General features: G+C 34.5%; 1 protein-coding gene across 1 annotated transcript in view; it reads right to left on the bottom strand.

Annotated features, from left to right (window-relative positions):
* Positions 1–19,517, bottom strand: part of LOC126887030 (uncharacterized) — a 560,578-nt gene that overhangs the window by 26,913 nt on the left and 514,148 nt on the right. Inside the window, exon 15 of the mRNA XM_050654335.1 lies at positions 6,307–6,422. Within this exon, the coding sequence (XP_050510292.1) occupies positions 6,307–6,422 (116 nt within the window). The remainder of the gene's footprint in view (positions 1–6,306; positions 6,423–19,517) is intronic.

Raw genomic sequence — 19,517 nt, 5'->3', positions numbered from 1 at the left:
TCTTCTCGAATGCCAATAACTCAATAATCTTTCTTTTCCAAACTATCTCAACATTCAAAACCTCTCTTTCCCCCTTCCAAACTGCCAAGCCAATCAGAAACATTTCTCTTTTCCATTCGACAAACCAGCCATTCTTTCAAACAATATGTCTACTCAACTAATCACTTTTCGGAAATTATATAAATTTTTGTATTTAAACAAACAGCCTTAAAATTCCAAATCTCTCTACCGTTATTTTTCTAAAAACTAATAATTACATCTACCTGTGGTTTTACCTTTTCCCGTAAACAATCCTTTTAAAATTATAATCCTGAGTAACTGTTCGTTTCACTTTTTATTTACAAAAATGTTTTTATTCCTGGAAAATTTCATTAAGGAGAAAACCACCTTACGTGAAAGCTAACTTCTAATAAATATTTACAAATCAATATACAGGGTGTATCAAAAAAATAAATTTTTTATTCTATCTTTGATTGATAAATTGAAACACAATAGTATATTAATATTTTACATGAATTTTTCAGTGTGAACTATCATAATATTGATTTAAATTAAATCTCTTAAAACAATCACAAATACATAAGGTTTTTTTCTAGAGTGAACTTTCATAATGTTGAATTAAAGTAGATTTTAGGCTACACTGCTCGACAACAATACTGCTAAAATGTACTTTCACTATCAACACAAGTATATAATTTAAAACAAATTTAGTGATTAGAAGTCTAATGATCCAAAAATGCCAGTAGGTATCAGACCTATAGTTGGCATAGACATTGGATCTTGATCTTTTTGGAAAGTGTGTGCCTTTCTTTTGAAATATTGTAAGCACATACAAGGAGTAGGTAGATATTATATTACATGTATAAACTCCATGTTAATAATGGAAACTTCAATCGTAGTTCACTACTATTGGCCTTTGCATGAGTTAATTAATGTGCTAAAGTTGAATTATAGTTAATTTTACTACAGATATTAAAGGATAAGCAGAAAAACTTACCATTTTCGACAGGAATTGATTCACACTTATCCTCCTGTTATTTGATGTTTTCAATATTAACTTAAAGTAATAACTTCTGTATTTATTTAGTCCAAAGAATTTCCATCATAGAAATAACTATTTTTATCTGTTTTAAAGACTTTATCTCAGTTTTTATAGAATAGGAGTTGTCAGTATTTCCGACTTAAATCCTAAATTCTTCTTTGTAAAAATTGTTTTCTTCTTGCTTTATTTCCATTTTACTGATTTAACAAAAAAATAACATTCATAGCACATAATAATATATTAATAATATGTAAATAAAATAGTAAATTAACCAAAATAACACAATTCCCAAACACAACCTCAAAAAAGTCATGAAAATCAGATGACGATCCCGACCAATCATAGCAAACGTATCCGTAGTATAACATATTAGTTTGTATAAGTTTCCTTATTTTTTCTACTTTATTTTAGAGCTAAATAGGTAATAATTTGTTTTGTTTTATTTTTTTATGCATTAGTTTGTAACTTTACATATAGACCAGTAAGGATCTGTGAAAAAACGTCTATTTTTGGATGTGAAAGGTGGCATTCGGATGTTTGCAGATAAAGTTAGGTGACACCTTCAGTAATAATAATTGACTTATGCTCCTTCTCAAATATGCCCGAAACATTAATAAAAGAATTAAAATATTTAAAAATTTCGAAAAACGTCGATTTTTTCTGCTTTCTTTGCTTATAACTTTAAAACGATTCGTTTTGGAACAAAGTCGTAGAGAAATAAAATAAAGATAATTGAATTTTGTATGATAAGCAACCGGTCAAAAATGGATTAACGTATTACCTTTTCTGCAATATAGCAATAAATACAAAATAAGGGGACAAAATACGCCTGCTGTTATTCAATGTTTTTAACCACTTTGGTGGCACTTAGAACCTTAGTAATTCGCTTGGGAAATTTTTTGTAATATACTTAAACCGTGTACCAAATTTTATTAAAATCAACCTAATAGATTTTGCATAATAAATTTGCAATCTAAATGTTTTTAAAAATGTTCAAATTTTTTAAAATCTTTCTGAACAAAAAGTAGACCAATTAGAAGTTGTCTAATTTTTTTTACATATAAAGAGGTGCTCTACCTATCTAATACACTTTACAGAATTAAAATCGGAGTATTTAAGGGGCCTCAGCAATGTTTTAAACTTATAAACAATTTTTTGGCTTATAAACAAATAGCTTTGTTTAATAATAAAAAAATTAATTTTTAGCAATGCAAATAATTAAAACCGGTATAATTTGACTTAAACTTTCAAATGCTGTCAGCAGAATTGCTATTTTATTTTTTAATCAAAAGTTACTCGCGTTCAAAAATTGCAATTTTTCGAATTTTTGAAAGTTTCACTGCGTTTATCTCGAAAACTATGCATCCTACGAAAAAACTTGTAAGATCATTTTTTGCTTAGAATTACCCAAGAAATACAAAAAAAAATGTTTTATTTTGCGAAAAATCGATGTTATGTAATTCTTCAAGTTCTTCTTGACATCCGGATCAACTGTTACCCAAAAAAATCGTGTTCTACGGGTCAAAAAATACATAAAAATCTTAAGTAAGTCCATCTAAATAAAGGAGCCCGTAGCACCCCCTCCTGGCCACAGGACTAATTTGTTTATAAGCCAAAAAATTGTTTATAACTTTAAAACATTGCTGGGGCTGCTTAAACAATCCGTTTTCAATTCCGTAAAGTGCATTAGATAGGTGGAGTGCTTCTTTATATGTAAAAAAATTGACAAATCTTTGTATGTTCTAGTTTTTGTTGTGCAAGATTTTAAACAATTTTAATTTTTAAAAAAAAGTTTAGATTGCAAAATCATTATTCAAAATCTAGTAAGTCAATTTTAATGAAATTTGGTGTATGGTTTTAGCACAATACAAAAATTTTCTAAGCGAATTAGAAAGGTTCCTAGTGTAACCTAAGTGATGGAAAATCATTGAATAAGGACAGGCTTGTATTGCCCCCTTATTTTATATTTATTGCTATTTTGCAGCAAGGGTGATAAATTAAGACATTTTTAACCAATCGCATCTGATAGAAAATTTAATTATCTTTGTTTTATTCCTATACGACTTTGTTCCAAAATGAATCGTTTTAAAGTTATAAACAAAAAAAGTAGAAACAAAAACGAATTTTTTTGAAAGGGCCTAGCCGGGTAAGATGGTGAAAAGTGCCCCCAACCCAATCTAAATTCCATATAGGCCACTTTTTAGCACATATAGAGGAACTCACTTTCTGAAATTTTTAGCCCCCTAGGTGGTCACGTGACCCCCCTAGAGCCTAATTAGGCTTTTTATGTTTATTTTTTATCTCAGCCGCATTAAGAGCTAGCCAAAAACTTTATTTAAAAAAGTTGTAATTTTTAAAAAGATCTATATGAAAACTTTTTTTTTTATTTTTTTGGCGGGAAATTCGAATTTTTAGAACAATTTTAAGCTTTTAAATAAATCTGAAAAAAAAACTAAGACACTCGTTTTTACGAAAATTAATTATAATGTGTATTTTTGCACAATCTTTCACTCTGAATTTTTTCAGATTTTTAAAATTGGTGAAACGTACCTTTAAAAATAAAAAACCGCCTTTTTTCGGTTATTTTTTCGTTTTTTTGATACAATTTTATACATATTTTTCAAAAAATTTAACACCGTCACTAGAATAGGTAAAAAACTGAAAAATAATTGAGATTTGCTTCATAAAATTTTTTTGTAACGCCATCCATTTTCAAGATACAGGGCGTTGAAGAAAACAAAATTTTACATATTTTTTACGATTTTGCCGAAACTAGTGGCAACATTGTAATAAAATTTGGCGGGTTTTAAGAGGTAGTTATTGTGCATGTTTTGACATACAACTAAGGATTTAATATTCATCATTGGCGCGCATAGGGGTAATGGTCTGAACTTTTCAAAGAAAAAAAGATAGTACGCCACTGACATATTTCAAATTAACAATCATTTTTGAATTCCTCGTTCAATTTACAATAAAAAATCTATCTTCTCATTTTTTCATACGACGCGCTGTTTTGCTGCAAAAAATAAAATATCTTAACGCTTCCAAAGTATTCGAATTAATTTTGATAATGGATGTATGAGTTTATTATGTTATGTATGTAGATGTAGAAACTACTAGAAGTTCGAATACTTTGTAAGGGTTAAGATCTTTTATTTTTTGAATAAAAATGGAGCGTCGTATGAAAAAATAAGAAGATACATTTTTTGTCACAAATTGAACGAGAAATTAAAAAACGATTGTTAATTTGAAATATGTCAGTGGCGTACTATCTTTATTCTTTAAAAAGTTCAGACCATTACCCCTATGCGAGCCAATGATGAATATCAAATCATTAATTGTATGTCAAAATATGCACAATAACCAGCTCTTAAATCCCGCCAAGTTTTATTACAATGTTGCCAGTAGTTTCAGCAAAATCGTAAAAAATGTGTAAAATTTTGTTTTCTTCAACGCCCTGTATTTTGAAAATGGATGGCTTTACAAAAAATTTTTATTAAGCAAACCCCAATTATTTTTCAGTTTTTTACCTATTCTAGTGACAGTGTTACCTTTTTTGAAAAATATGTATAAAATTGTTTCAAAATACGAAAAAAAAACTGAAAAAATGCGGTTTTTTATTTTTAAAGGTACGTTTCACCAATTTTAAAAGTCTGAAAAAATTCAGGGTGAAAGATTGTGCAAAAATACACATTATAATTAATTTTCGTAAAAACGAGTGTCTTAGTTTTTTTTTCAGAGTCATTTAAATGTTTAAAATTGTTCTAAAAATTCGAATTTCCCGCCAAAAAATTTAAAAAAATTTTTTCTTATAGATCTTTTTAGAACTTACAACTTTTTTTAATAAAGTTTTTGGCTAGCTCTTGATGCGCCTGAGATAAAAAATAAAAACATAAAAAGCCTAATTAGGCTCTAGGGGGGTCACGTGACCACCTAGGGGGCTAAAAATTTCAGAAAGTGAGTTCCTCTATATGTGCTAAAAATTGGCCTATATGGAATTTAAATCGAGCTGGGGGCACTTTTCACCATCTTACCCGGCTAGGGCCTTTTTAAACATTTTATTTTTTTTATTAATGTTCCGGGCATATTTGAGAAGGAGCATAAATCAATTATTATTAACGAAGTTATCACCTAACTTTATCCGCAAAAATCTGAATGCCACCTTTCACATCCACCTAAAAACAGATCCTTACTGATCTAATAGTTCTCTATAAAAAAAACATGTTTCTTAAGTAAACATTTCCTATGTAAAACATGCCTCAAAACCGAAGTGTGCTTCGACAGTTTTATCAAAAATTCAAGGAGTGTCCGTTTTTCGTGCCGGAGAGTGTATTATACAGAGTGTCCCAAAAGTAGCGGGACGGTCGAATACGAATACTTCGCGAAATTAACAGATTTGGATTCCTTACGTAAAAATGAGCAACTTTTATTCAAGACATTTTTTCGAATTGTGGATAGATTACGCTAGGTATAATCGGAAACAACGATTTGTCGTGAAACCCTAGGTAAATTAAAATGGAAACGCTCTAATATCTTAAGAAATTCACTGCCAAATAAAAAACCAAAAAACATGTATTTAATATATCAAAAACCTATCGAATGACACAAAACACGACCCCCCCAGTCCGCCCCCTGGAGATGGGGTGGGGATAATTTTAAAATCTTAAATCAAAACCCTCATTTTTTTATTGCAGATTTGGATTCCTTATGAAACAATAAGTAACATTTATTCGAGATATTTTTTTAGAATTGTTGATAGATGGCTTCATAATCTGAAAAATACGATTTATTAGCGCCATCTATGAACAATTCTAAAACATGTCTGGAATAAATGTTAGATATTTTTTCATGAGAAATCCAAATCTGCAATAAAAATGGAGGTTTCTATTCAAGATTTTAGAGCTGCCCCCCACCCCACTTCCGGGGGGTCGAGTGTCAAGTGCTTGGTGTCATTCGATAGTTTTTTTTGAATATTAAACATGTGTTTTTTGCTTTTTCATTCGGAGGTATATTTTTAGAGATATTAGAACGTTTCTATATAATTTACTAACTGGAAATCCAAATCTGTGATAAAAAATGTGGGTTGCTATATAAAATTTTAAAGTTACTCCCATCACACCACCGCGTCTGGTGTCCCCCTTTTAAAAAATATTGACCACGCATTTTTCAGTTTTTCGATCCGATGTGCATTTTGCGAAATATTAGACCGTCCCGCTACCTTTGGGACACCCTATATCTATTACCTATTTGCCTGTAATACTTACTTTATATCTTATTAGATAACCAGATATTTTACCATTTCCTTCGTCCGGTTTTTCCCATGACAAGGAAATTGTTGTTGATGTAACACTGTGTTTAAATTTTGTAATAATCGATGGTTCTAAAAATTTTAAATAAAATATGATCAAAAATCTTAAGTTTCTTAGTTTTTTTTTACAAGTGCTAAATGGTGGAGTCACTGAAGGTTTTCACCTCCGATTTCGTTGAACCTTCATCGATTTTCATGAAAATTGGTAAGTAGTTAAAAGATACTTCAAGGAACAAAGGTGACATGCTGTTAACTTGCGCTTTTACCCTGGGGGTGGTTGCCACCCCTTCTCGGGGGTGAAATTTTTTTATTAAAAATAATACCAGAAATCGATAGAGGGGCAACTTCTAAGCAAAATTTGTTATATAAAGTTATTAACATAAATCAATACTTTTTGAGTTATTAAATATCAAAGATTTTATTTTTTCTTAAAAAAATGCATGTTTTAAAGCTGTTTTTCACGTATCACTCAAAAACTATAAGCTTTTGTAAAAAAGCTACTATTACCAAAATTAAAGATAATAAAAAATTTATTACACTCCCTACTTTAAAGAACTAAACTAATGTTATTTTAAAGTGAGTTATGGGTAATTGAATGTATATTTTTTTCGACGAGTACTCAAATCTAAGTATTCAAGCTTACATAACGGGAAAACGATGCATTTTATAGAATATACTTGTTAAACACTTGTCAAAGTACTTTGGAATACCTATCAAATGAGCTTCAGTAGAAGTTAATAGCATCAAAATTAAGCAAGTTATGATGAAAATAAGAGAACCCTTTCGATTTTTATAGGAAAAAGTTAAAAATTAAACATACGCCATTTCCGCAAAAATTAAAATTTGTAGTAATTCTCACAAGAATTTCTTTATGTTATCATAGTTAATTAATTCAACAAATTTGTCCGGTTTAGAATGCATATTTTTGAAAAAAAGGTATAATTTAAAAAAATCAGAATTTTTAGAATTATCGTACTTTTCATTTTCTTTTGATAATAACTCCAAAAATACTCAATATACGTAAAAAATAATAAATAACTAAATTTTAGTTTTTTCTGTAACAAATACTTTACCCATTTTACTATTTTCGTAGAGTAAAAATAACCGAGATAGAAACGTTTAAAATTTCAATTTTGCTGCGAGAACCATGTAACCGGGGCCATTTAACCTTTTATTTTTAAAAAAGTAAGAGGTATAAATGACTATTTTGACATTTTTTAATAGCTCTTGGAATAAAATTTTAACCAGTTATTAGATGAACTTGCTACTTTAAAATCTAACGGAGTTATTTACAAAAAAACAATAACATTTTTTAGAAAATTTTTTAAAAGATACATTTTGAAACGTTTTTGGTGCATAAACTTTAGTGCTATCAACTTGTTCGAGCACTTATTTGATAGATATTTCAATGAGATTTGACAAATGTTTAATAAGTTTATGTTATAAAATGCATCATTTTCCCGGTATTTAAGCTTGAATACTTAGATTTGGGTACTCGACGAAAGAAATATACATTCAATTACCTATAACTCACTTTCAGTTAACTTTGAAAGGTTTTTCTAGTAAGGAATTTATTTGATTTTTTATTAGCCTCAATTTTGACAATAATAACTTTTTTGTAAAAACTTATAGTTTTTGAGTTATTTATGAAAAATCGGTTAAAAACATGCATTTTTCTCACGAAAAATTAAAATCTTTGATCTTTAATAACTCAAAAAGTTTTGATTTATTTTAATAACTTTATATAACAAATTTTGCTTATAATTTGTCGCTCTATCGAATTGTGGGGTTATTTTTTATAAAATAATTTTCACCCCCGAGGAGGGGTAGCATCCACCCCCAGGGTAAAAGCGCAAGTTGGCACCATGTCATCTTTGTTCCTTGAGATATCCTCTAACCACTCACCAATTTTCGTGCAAATCGATGGAGGTTCAACGAAATCGGAGGTAATAATAGCTCATATTCACCTTAAGTGACTGCACTAAATATTATACATTTATAAATTAAATAGTCTGATTCAGAGGAATATTGGTATCGATATACTCGTAGCCCTAGACCAGTGATTCCCAAACTCTGAGCTGGGCTCCCAGCTCGTTAGCTGCGAAAGATTCAGTTAAACTATTTGACAATTTGACAATCCTCATCTTTAGAAACGGGTAGTGCATAATCGCGGCTTCCCCACCTATGCTTTTGTTACTAGAACTTGGGCCAGAGCTAGCCTCTAAGCATGCGTGTACTTAGGTATAGTAGGGGAGCCCAAACGGGATATTTGCAGTTACGGGGAAACCTTGTACCATGTAAATGTGCCCCTACCATATATGGACTCTTAATACCGGGGAGTTAGTTAAGGGGGGTCCGAAAAAAATATATCCTTAGAAAAACTCGAAATCGTCAGATTAAGATAAGGTAAGCTAAGTACATGCAGAACAGAACAAAAATCTGACAAGTTGGGTGGGGCATAAGGAAATTTCGAGTCACAAAGTTTCACAAAAAAGCGAATCTTTCGCGAAATGAACGTCAGATCGAAAAACTGAAAAATACTAAACTAATTATTTAATCATAAAGAATAGATAACTTTTTATTAATTTCACGTCTTAAATCAATTATTTATCAAATTATACTTTTTTTTATTTCAATTAACGTGTCTCGGCTACTGCGGTCATTGACACAAGGAACATTACAATAACAATAAATAATTAAGTTAAATTTACAGTAGGTGGTATACTTTACAATATTTAAGGGACTCTATCACATTACACAATTTGTTTTTAGGGTTTAAAATAGTACACAAATTTCCGTGGATGCAATATTTGGTCCGTCCTGCTGCGTAGTGGTTGCACTCCACAAGTAAGTGCAGTACACTTAGTCGAGTGTTGCAGTGTTGGCAGTTTGGAAGTTCTTCGGGAACCATCAAATATCCATGGGTTAGGCGGGTGTGCCCAATTCTGAGCCTTCTGATGATGGTCTTCGGTTTCCTTTCCATTTTTACCAGTCTAGGTCCTAAAACGCTTTGTTGGATGGACTTTAATTGGGTAGTGCACTTGCTCCACTGATTTTGCCATATTGAGGTAGATAACTTTTTGATTTCAGTTGTTATGTCTTGAAACAACTGAAAATTTTCATCTGTAAGATCACAGCGACGTGCTTCCTTTGCTGCGTGGTCAGCATTCTCGTTTCCTTTGATACCAACATGTGACGGATTCCATATAGTCGAAACTGAAGTATTTGATTTAGCAAGTGCTGTACATTTTTCATGGATTTTAATAAGTATTGGATTTGTTTTATAAATTTTTCTAATTGAATGTATGGATGATAATGAGTCTGTGCAGATCAGGGCCGGACTGGCTCATGAAAAAGGCGCCAACCCAAATTCTAAAAAAGGCGCCAACCTAATATCTAAACAAAGGCGCCACACCCCCCTCCTAAGATTTTACATCAAACTTTTTATGCAAAGTAAATCAATATTACTCGTGAATTTTTTTAAGTTTAATTTTAATTTAACTCCATGAAGTAAATTACTATTTTTATTGGGAATAGTAAATTATATTAAGATGCCACAAAAATATAGGAACCGATCTATCTAGGATTGGGGTACAACAATGGCAAATCGAAGCTCAAGATCGCAGACGATGGAGGGCCATAGTGGATGCGGCGAAGACTCACCCCGAGTTGTAAAGCCAGTCAAGAAGAAGAAGAAGACAAAAATATAGCTTCAGTATCCCTTTTAGTCCGGAGACATTGGAGTGAGTCATCAGTGGTGGTGGAGCTGGAACAAACTATGAATGAATGAGATGATATGGAACATCATCAACTACAGCAACATCAGTAGTGAAGGAAACAAAAGGCAAGTAGGAAAAGAAGAAGGAGGAAACTATAATCTTCGGAAGAAGAGGGTCTTCGGTTAGAAGATATTCGGTCAGGGGTAGGGACCTGACCAAGACGGATGTTCCAGGGGAGGCAACCTTGCAAAGGAGCTCCTCACTCGGGGAAAAAGATCTAGAGAGAAGGAGGAGAACTCCGACATAAGACTATGGTAAGAACAATGGAGAAACGAGAGTTACAAATAATTTAGTGAGACTAATGTCTGACCATACAAACACGAAGGTCGAGATCAAGAATAATCTATAAACCTTAAGAGTGTCACCGAAGACATGGAGAGCGCTTTCAGGCAAGTCACCCTCGGCAGCATTGAGAAACGAGATAGAAAGTGGAGAAAACCGGCGAGGAAGGAAGGACTAAGGAGACGGCAAGTGTGTCCACACCGATGGACTTCGAAAGTTCTTCCCCGAAAAACTTAGTGAAAGAGAGATAGAAATGATCGCAACGGACCCGAACTCAGGTGAAAAAGGCTTTGAAAAAATAAACGACATTATAGTAAAGTCGAATGGGAATAAAATTTCTATATGCGGTCGCCAAACCGGGAAGAGGGAATAAATCTGCAGGCGACTTTGTAGTGGTCATGGAACAAGGACTTTCCGGTGAGGGGAAAAGGTACCATGACCTGATAAGGGAAAAACCGGTAGTATGTGCAGGAGGTACATACAGCCCAGGAGAGGTGAAGTACCTTTAACTTAATACTATGACCACAATTACAAGAAAGGGTCAGGAGGAAGAGAACAGGGGAAATCGTCAGACTATTTTCATGGTTTCTGTAGAGAAATGGGTGACAGGGATAAGAGACTACTGGCAATTCTTTTAAAATTGAGGGAAGACATGGAGACACTGGAGATCAAAGTAATTATGTTATCATAGCCCCCATTACTCTTAATAATGGGGGGCTATAGAAGTAGGAACATCAGGCAAATCCTGAAAGTAATCTTCATGGGTATGGACATCCACCTCTCACTGAAGAGTACGAACGCGGGGACGCAGAAATTGATTGTAAAGGGAGGTGGAAAATCCTACGCCGAGTTGCTAATTAAGGGTAGCGCAGACACGAGGAAGGAGGGGATTAGCGTCAAAAACGCTAAGAAGACTAGGGGCGGGGACCTCAACCTCAAAGTGGTAGAAAAAGAACAAGCCGGGCACCTGAAGAAGACTATCGTGGCCTGCACGAAGGGAAACCCAGTAGAAGATGTCCGGAGCTATCAGGACCAGGTGAAAATATTTTATATAGACGGAGATGTCACAAAGGAAGAAATTCTGAAGATGGTTTGGAGGTATTCCGGCAGCAGGCAACCTAACGACGTCTCTATGGGAAAATGGAGAAGGCAATACAACCGTTACAGTCGGAATCGCAGCAGCCAAGAAGGCGCTGGAAAGAGAACATATACCCATTGGCCGGAAGTCGTGCAAGATACGAGAGAGTCTGCATGTGCCTCAGCGGTGCCTCAGATGCCTGCAATTCGGACATAGTAAAACCGACTGCAAGGGAAAAAACAAATCGGACTCCTGCTACCGACAAGGCAAGGGGGCACTAGTCACGAGATTAAAGTAGTGAGGCGACTTTCTGCTTTACGTGTAAAGTCCGGTCACAGAGCCGACAGCTTACAATTCTCGGAGTATAAAAAACTGATCCTGGAAAAGCGGGGCCTCAAGAGAGACCCTGCCACAAGGGACGAAGAAAGGGTGGATGAAAGCGCCTAGGATCAGGAATCAGACAAAAACCATCTAATACGAAGTTCCTTCAAATAAATGTGGGAAGGGCGAGGACCGCTCACGATGTTGCAGAAACACTTGCACGAAGAGAAAGTTGTGACGTGATCCTCTTTCAGGAGTCCAATGTAAAGTTGGTCTCTCGACAAAGAATCATTAAACATAGGAGATCTGATGGGACAGGGAAAAACCTATCAGAATGGATCCACGCCACAGGGATTACTTTGCTAAATGACGGTAAGGCACCTACGTTTGTGAGAGATAATAGTGAATCCTTTCTGAACATCTCACTGGTTTCAACGTCACTTTTAAATAGGGTCATAAGCTAGACTGTTTTGGAAGAAGAATCGCTCAGCTTACATAAATATGTGAGTTTTGAAATAACGAACAAAAGGAAGAAACAGGAAGATAGAGATATCGATCGAAAGAGACTTTTAAATGAGGAGGTTTTTATGGATTCTTTTGGCGTGATTGGTCCGAGATGCGAGGATGTAAGTAAGTTAATCGAGGATCTAAATGCCACATCACAGTTGGCTTATGTGAAGTCAAATGGGAGGCATGAAAGGAAACAACCATACTGGTGGAATGAGCTGCATAAATATCTGAGGACAAATTGTATTAGAGTAAGAAGGGTACAACAAAATTCAACTCGTATTAGGTATCAGATAAGCTTTAAAGGTAGCAGATTAGATAAAGAATGCCTGATAGGTATGAGTTGAACGAGTCGAATTTTGTTGTACCCACTGGTCTTATTATGTAGCACTCTAGGGCGCAACAATCTTATATGTATAATGTAGAAGTAAAAATTGACTTCGAGGGCGCCGCTCGTTGCATCTAAGCTATTTATTAAAATATAATCAGCGGGGATTAATACCTACGAAAGGCGCCTGAATCGCAAAAATGGTCTTCGAGGGCGGCGCGCATCGCATCTAAGCTATTTGATTATCTGATACTTGATACATGTTGACAAGTTGTATTTTTTTATTGTCTGGCTTCATTATTTAGGATTCTGGGGCGCAACAATCCAGTATGTATACCGTAGTTATGGAGCGCAGAAAAATTCACCTGTATAATTTAGGCCAATTGTGGGATGTAACATGTAACACTCTTTATATTAGATATCAGATAATCAAATAGCTTAGATGCGAGACGCAGTGCCCTCGAAGACCATTTTTACAATTTGGGCGCTTTTCGTAGGTATAAATATCCGTTATTTCTATTATATTACAAACAGCGGAAATTGATACCAATATGTCTTCGAGGGCGTCGATAAAAATTTTCTTTGAGGGCGCCGCTCGTTGCATCTAAGCTATTTATTAAAATAGAATCAGCGGAGATTGATAGCTACCAAAGGCGCCTGAATCGAAAAAATTGTCTTTGAGGGCGCCGCGTCTAAGCTTTTTATTATAATGGAAATAGCGGAAATTGATATCTACGAAAGGCGCCCAAATCGTAAAAATTGTCTTCGAGGGCGCCGCTCGTTGCATCCAAGCTATTATTATATAAAAAAAACAGCGGATATTGATACCTACGAAAGGTGCCCGATTCGTAAAAATCGTCTTCGAGGGCGCCGCGTCTAAGCTATTTATTATAATACACACGGCGGTAATTACCTACGAAAGGCGCCCGAATCATAAAAATTGTCTTCGAGGGCGCCGCTCGTTGCATCCAAGCTATTTATTATAAAAAAAAACAGCGGATATTGATACCTACGAAAGGTGCCCGAATCGTAAAAATCGTCTTCGAGGGCGCCGCGTCTAAGCTATTTATTATAATACACACAGCGGAAATTACGTACGAAAGGCGCCCTAGTTGCATCCAATCTATTATAAAAGAAACAGCGGATATTGATACTTATGAAAGGCGCCCGAATAGTAAAAATGGTCTTCGAGGGCGCCGTCCGTCGTAGCTAAGCTATTTGATTATCTGATGCCTGCTACAAGCTGTGTTTTGTTGTACCGACTGGCTTTATTATGTAGGATTCTGATTACTGAGGCATGTAAAAACATTTTTTAGGGGAATGGTAACTGCATCATCTTTGTGTAAAGGTTAAAAAAAATCCACTAGGAAGAATTTCCTGTAGCTGGCTGTATACCATTAATTACAAGTAAAATTTAATAAAAAATTTTGGTCTTGGTAAAAGGTATATTATTTTAAAAAGCCCTATAGGGCTACAAACAGAGTTGCCTGTCAGCTCTTGTAACATAATGACCTAATTTGTTACCTTTGACCCACTTACAACGTGTGGGAGTCATATGTTATCCTAGGGCCATATCCTTAGGGATTATATCCATCCTTTGGAATTTGCTATGTTAGCATTTTGATGTGACTTTTAGTCCATTTTTGAAAGGCTTTGACCTTCGTATTTTTTGGTTGGCTCACCATGTTCTTGCAACACTGATGATGCTCTTTTTAGAGCGAAAACGTTCTGTTCGATGTTTGTAGCCCTATAGGGCTTTTTAAAATAATATACCTTTTACCAAGACCAAAATTTTTTATTAAATTTTAGTTAAAAAAAAATTTTTTCCGGTTTAATTTTTTTATGTACAGATAGGTACTAACGAAGGCAAAAGGCGCACCGGCCCGAGGGCCGGTGGGCCGGCGGGCCAGTCCGGGCCTGGTGCAGATTGCTAAATTTTTGGTACCCTGCATTGGAACCTCTAGAGCTTTAAGTATGGCGTAGAGTTCAGCTGTGAAAATACTAGTCATCTTGGGTAGTCTACACATAGCTAGTGTATTATTTGTGGAAGTAACAGCACATCCTACACTTTCTTCATCTTTAGATGCATCTGTGAACATTATGTTATCAAACTTGCCTCTATTAATTATATCGTTAAAAGTTTGTCTCATGAGTATCGTGGAGGTTTCCATTTTCTTATATCTGCACAAATTTACGTTAAAAGCAGGTAATATTATTAGCCAAGGTGGAGTATTGGGCTGAATAATGGGGGTGGTGAGATTAAGGTCAATATTTTCTAAGAGTGGCAAAAGGAACTGTAGAGATGAATTGGAAATAGCTGAACTGTGTGTTCCCGTTAACTGAATATTTTTAATGAGTTGGCAGGATATATTATTAGGATTTGCAGAGACCTTGGCAAAATAGGAGTTTAATAGACGTTGTCTTCTAATATTTAAAGAGGTCTCACACGATTCGACATATACACTTTCTGTAGGACTAGATCTAAAGGCTCCGAGGCATATTCTTAATGAAGTGTTTTGAATTGTATCTAGTGATTTTAAATAAGTTGTAGGGGCAGTCATATAAAATATGGATCCATAGTCTAATTTAGATCTTATTAGGGCTCTGTATACTCTTAACAGTATTTCTTCTTCGGCTCCCCATTGGCGATTGGCTAATGATTTTAAAAGATTTATACTTTTTGCAGCATTGGCTTTGGTTTTTTCTGTATGCCTCTTCCATGTTAATTTTTTGTCAAAAATTACCCCTAGAAATCTGTGGTTTTCAACTACTTGTAGTGAATGCCCTTTTAATGTTATGTGTGGAAGAGTTTGCTTATATTTTTTGCTAAAGTTAATTACTTTAGTCTTTGTTGGTGAGAAGCTAAAACCAATTTTGTTAGACCAGTGACATATGTTATCAATGGTATTTTGCAAAAGTGTACTAATGGAGCTTGTTACTTTACCCGAACAGTAAATGACTAGATCATCCGCATAGATATTATGTTTGACAGGGGCTTGTATTCAGGAACTAACGTCGTTAAGAAGCAGTAAAAATAAGGTTGCGCTAAGGACTGATCCCTGAGGTACTCCTGTTTCCATGATATATGAGGGAGACATTTTACCATTAGCAGAGACTTTGAAACTTGCCGGCCTTGATGCTGTGTCGAAAGCACTTTCTATATCGAGAGAGACAGTTACAAGGTTATTTCTATTAGAGAATGCCTCTATGATATCGAATTGAAGAGTGATAAGATTATCCATTGTGCAACGATTCGGACGAAATCCTGATTGGGCAGAACTGATAATGTTACGTGTTTCAAGATACCAAAGTAAGCGTTTGTTGACAATTTTTTCCAGGAGTTTGCAAAGTGTGCACGTTAATGAGATGGGTCTAAATGACATAGTTGTATTGGTAGAAGTATCATTTTTCTTGAGTGGAATAGTTATAGCTTGTCGCCAAAATGATGGAAATTGGTTACCTAGCCATATTATTATGTTGTTGTAGAATTCTAGTAACTTTATTAGGGAATCTTCATGAAGATGTTTTAGAAATATCCATGGAATGTCATCCGGCCCTGCGGCACTATGTTTTAGGGAATTAACAGCTTCGAGTAATTCGTCGATTGTTAGTGGAAGATTGACAGGATGATCATTGGAATAATTTGGATTCTTATGTGCAAAACATTTGATTGATATATTTATTGTTCCAGACGCGTTGCTATTATGTTTTGTTTTACTTGAGAAGTATTTGGCAAGTGTATTTACAATCTGCTGATCATCAGTTATGACATTATTATCTTCTATAACGGCTGGAATTTTATGTGTTGTATATCTACCTTTCATTTGTTTTATTTTAGTCCATATTTGACTAGGAGGTGTGTCAGAAGTTATGCTACTGATGTATTTGTTCCATGAGTCCTTTTTGCTTTCTTTGACAATTCGCTTAGCGATTTAGCTCTTAGTTTTCTAAAATTTACTAGATCCGCTTGGCTTCTAGTTTTACGGAATCGGTTTAATGCTATTTTACAATTTTTTACAGCTAGTTTACACGATTCATTCCACCACGGAACGACGGAACACATTTTTTAGAGGGATCTATGTGGTATTTACCGATACATTTTTCAGCAGAAGTTATAATGCAACCAATCAGCATATTAAGATCTTCATCAGCAGAGTTCATAAAAGACATTTGATCTGTCTGTTCCTTGACAGTTAAACTAAATAAATCCCAATCAGCGTGAGCAATTTTCCACTTAATTTTGCTTTGTCTTTGTGAGTTATCATTGTTAGAAATTAAAATGGGAAAATGGTTGCTGCCATAGAGACTTTCCAGTGTTTTCCATGTAAGATGTGTAGATAATTCTGGATTACAGATGCTCAAATCAATGGAAGAGAGTGTACCCGTTTGGATATGAAAGTATGTGCTGCTTCCAGTGTTTAGAAAATTAAGGTTGGAATTGATTATGATATTTTCGATTATTTTACCTCTACCGAAAGTATTACTAGAGCCCCACATAGTGCTATGTGCATTAAAATCTCCAACTAGGATAAAAGGTTCAGGAAGTTGGTTAATTAGGCTTGTAATTTCCAGAGCAGTTAGGGTGTGATGTGGAGGAATATATACGTTACAAATTATAATTTTATTTGGACACCAGGCTGTTACGGCGACGGCTTCTAGAGTTGTTGTTAAGTGGAATTCTTATTAGAATATATCTGTAGAAATAAATATAGAGCTACTGCCACTAGCTCGTGCATGTGATGTTCGTATAAAGTGATAGGAAGCATAATTTTTAAGGTATGGGTTATGGTTACTAGTAAAATTGGTTTCTTGCAAACAAATGATATCTGGAGAAGTATCAGAAACAAGCAGTTGAAGATTTTCTAGATGAGGGTGAAACCCATCACAATTCCATTGAATTAAACTGAATGGAATGTATTAAAATGGGAGATTTGTGAGTGCTGCGACCTTTGAGATCGATCGGAAAGGTACTCATCGTCAGATTGTTCGCATGATGAACTTAAGTCTGCTAAACTTGCGGATTCAGGGCTTTCTAGTTCTAGTTGCGTTTTGATCTTTTTACTTAAACGGGTAAATCGGTTTTTTACGGTTCTATCTGAAAGGATTGGGTATATAGCATGTAGGTTTAAAAGTAGACTTTTTACATCATCCGTAAGCTTTTTCGCTTCCGAATAAGGATCAGGATGTCCGAAAGTATTTTCAAGGAAGAAAACGAAATTATCTATGGGTATCTTAAAAGTTTGTGGATTTTGTTTGTATGCTTCTTGGATTGTTCTCTTGGTGGTTTCGGTTAATACTGATTCTGTTTGAATATCAGCTTTGTGCTTTTTTTTCTTTGCTGTGTGTACTTTTTCGGAGGAAGCTGATACAGGGGGAGGCATCTCTAACGATGGTTGAGCTTCTTTCTCAGAAATTTCAGGGCTTGCTTGTTCACTATGAGTTTCTATTTCAGAGTGGCCTATTTTTGAGAAACTTGTGTTATAGAGATTTGGTCTGATTGTGTAGTGTAAGTGTTGGAGTCCATATTCTCGGTTTGTGGATCTTTGGCATTATATGTAGAGGGACATGAAATTTGTAAAGATGAATTAGGGCTTGCTGGAATATATTCGGTTGGAATTGTATTGTCAGTTGAAGGATTTGGGCAGTTGGAGGCTATATGTCCGGTTTGTTTACAGATCAAACAATGTACTTTATCTGTAGAAAAGAAGATTCTGTGTTCATAATCTTCGAAGGAAATAAGTACTGATGTTTGTAATTCAAAATTTTCGGAGGTAGGGTAAACATAGACTTGGCGTCTGAAACTTAATACATGTGAATATTCGTCCCCAGGAATGCCTGCTCTTAAATAGGATAAAGGAGATGCGATGCGAAGTCCAAGATTTTTAATGCTATTTTCAACTAAGTCATGTGGTATGAACGGTGGAACGTTAGATATAATTATTCTTTTAGCAGGGGAAAGTAGTCTTCGGATATTTAAAGAAACATTTCCTATCTGTACTAAGGGATGTGAATCTATAAGCTGGTCGACAAGGTTAGAGCTAGAAAGATAGATACAAATACGATTGTTTGATATCCTAGATGCAAAGGAGACGTGCTTAGGGCCTATAATATCACCTATAACTTTAACGTAATCATGCAATTTCAGGTTGTCTTCGGCATGCATCACAATGGCGTCATATTTGCTGGGGAGTGTTGGCCGCGGAATAGCTTTCGCAACTGCTGAATACTATTGGTTTGATGTTTGAAACTGAGACATATTTTCTGTTAGTGTGTTTGCTACGCCACTGCTCATGTAGTCAAAAGCAATTGCGTTGTTAGCTTGAAATTATAATTTAGCTTCTATGTGTTACGGTTAAAGTTCCGTTTTTCATCCATTTTAAAATAAAAATAGATTGCCGCCTGTAAGGCAATCCTATTTAAATTTTTCTTTTATGTTGTTAACAGTGAAAACAAGAAATAAACCTCAACTAATAATGAATGAATTATACATACATCAATTTGTAGAAAAGTTTCACTAATGACACTGTTTTTTATACTGCGTTTTTAAAAGCACGATAATCTACACAACAACCTACTCGCTCGGCGACTTGTTGTGGAATCAAATTATACTTTTAAAAATATATCAATATTATTTATTACTCAACTGAAAATATTCATGAAGCCGTGTCAGCGTCAAATATGTATAGTAACCTTGTTTGTCACTGTCTTGTCACCACATTCTCTTCGGATGAGTGAGTTGTGTGACAAAGATAGCGAATGTTCGATTTGGAAAATATCATCACGGACATGGTTTCAATTTTTTTGAAATCCTGAAAAAACTAATAAATATTTTTGAAAAATTTAAACGCAGAGTGAAAGACTACTTTATTACC

The sequence above is a fragment of the Diabrotica virgifera genome, chromosome 6, assembly GCF_917563875.1.
Source record: "Diabrotica virgifera virgifera chromosome 6, PGI_DIABVI_V3a".
NCBI lineage: Eukaryota > Metazoa > Arthropoda > Insecta > Coleoptera > Chrysomelidae > Diabrotica > Diabrotica virgifera.
This window is presented reverse-complemented; position numbering and strand designations above follow the sequence as displayed.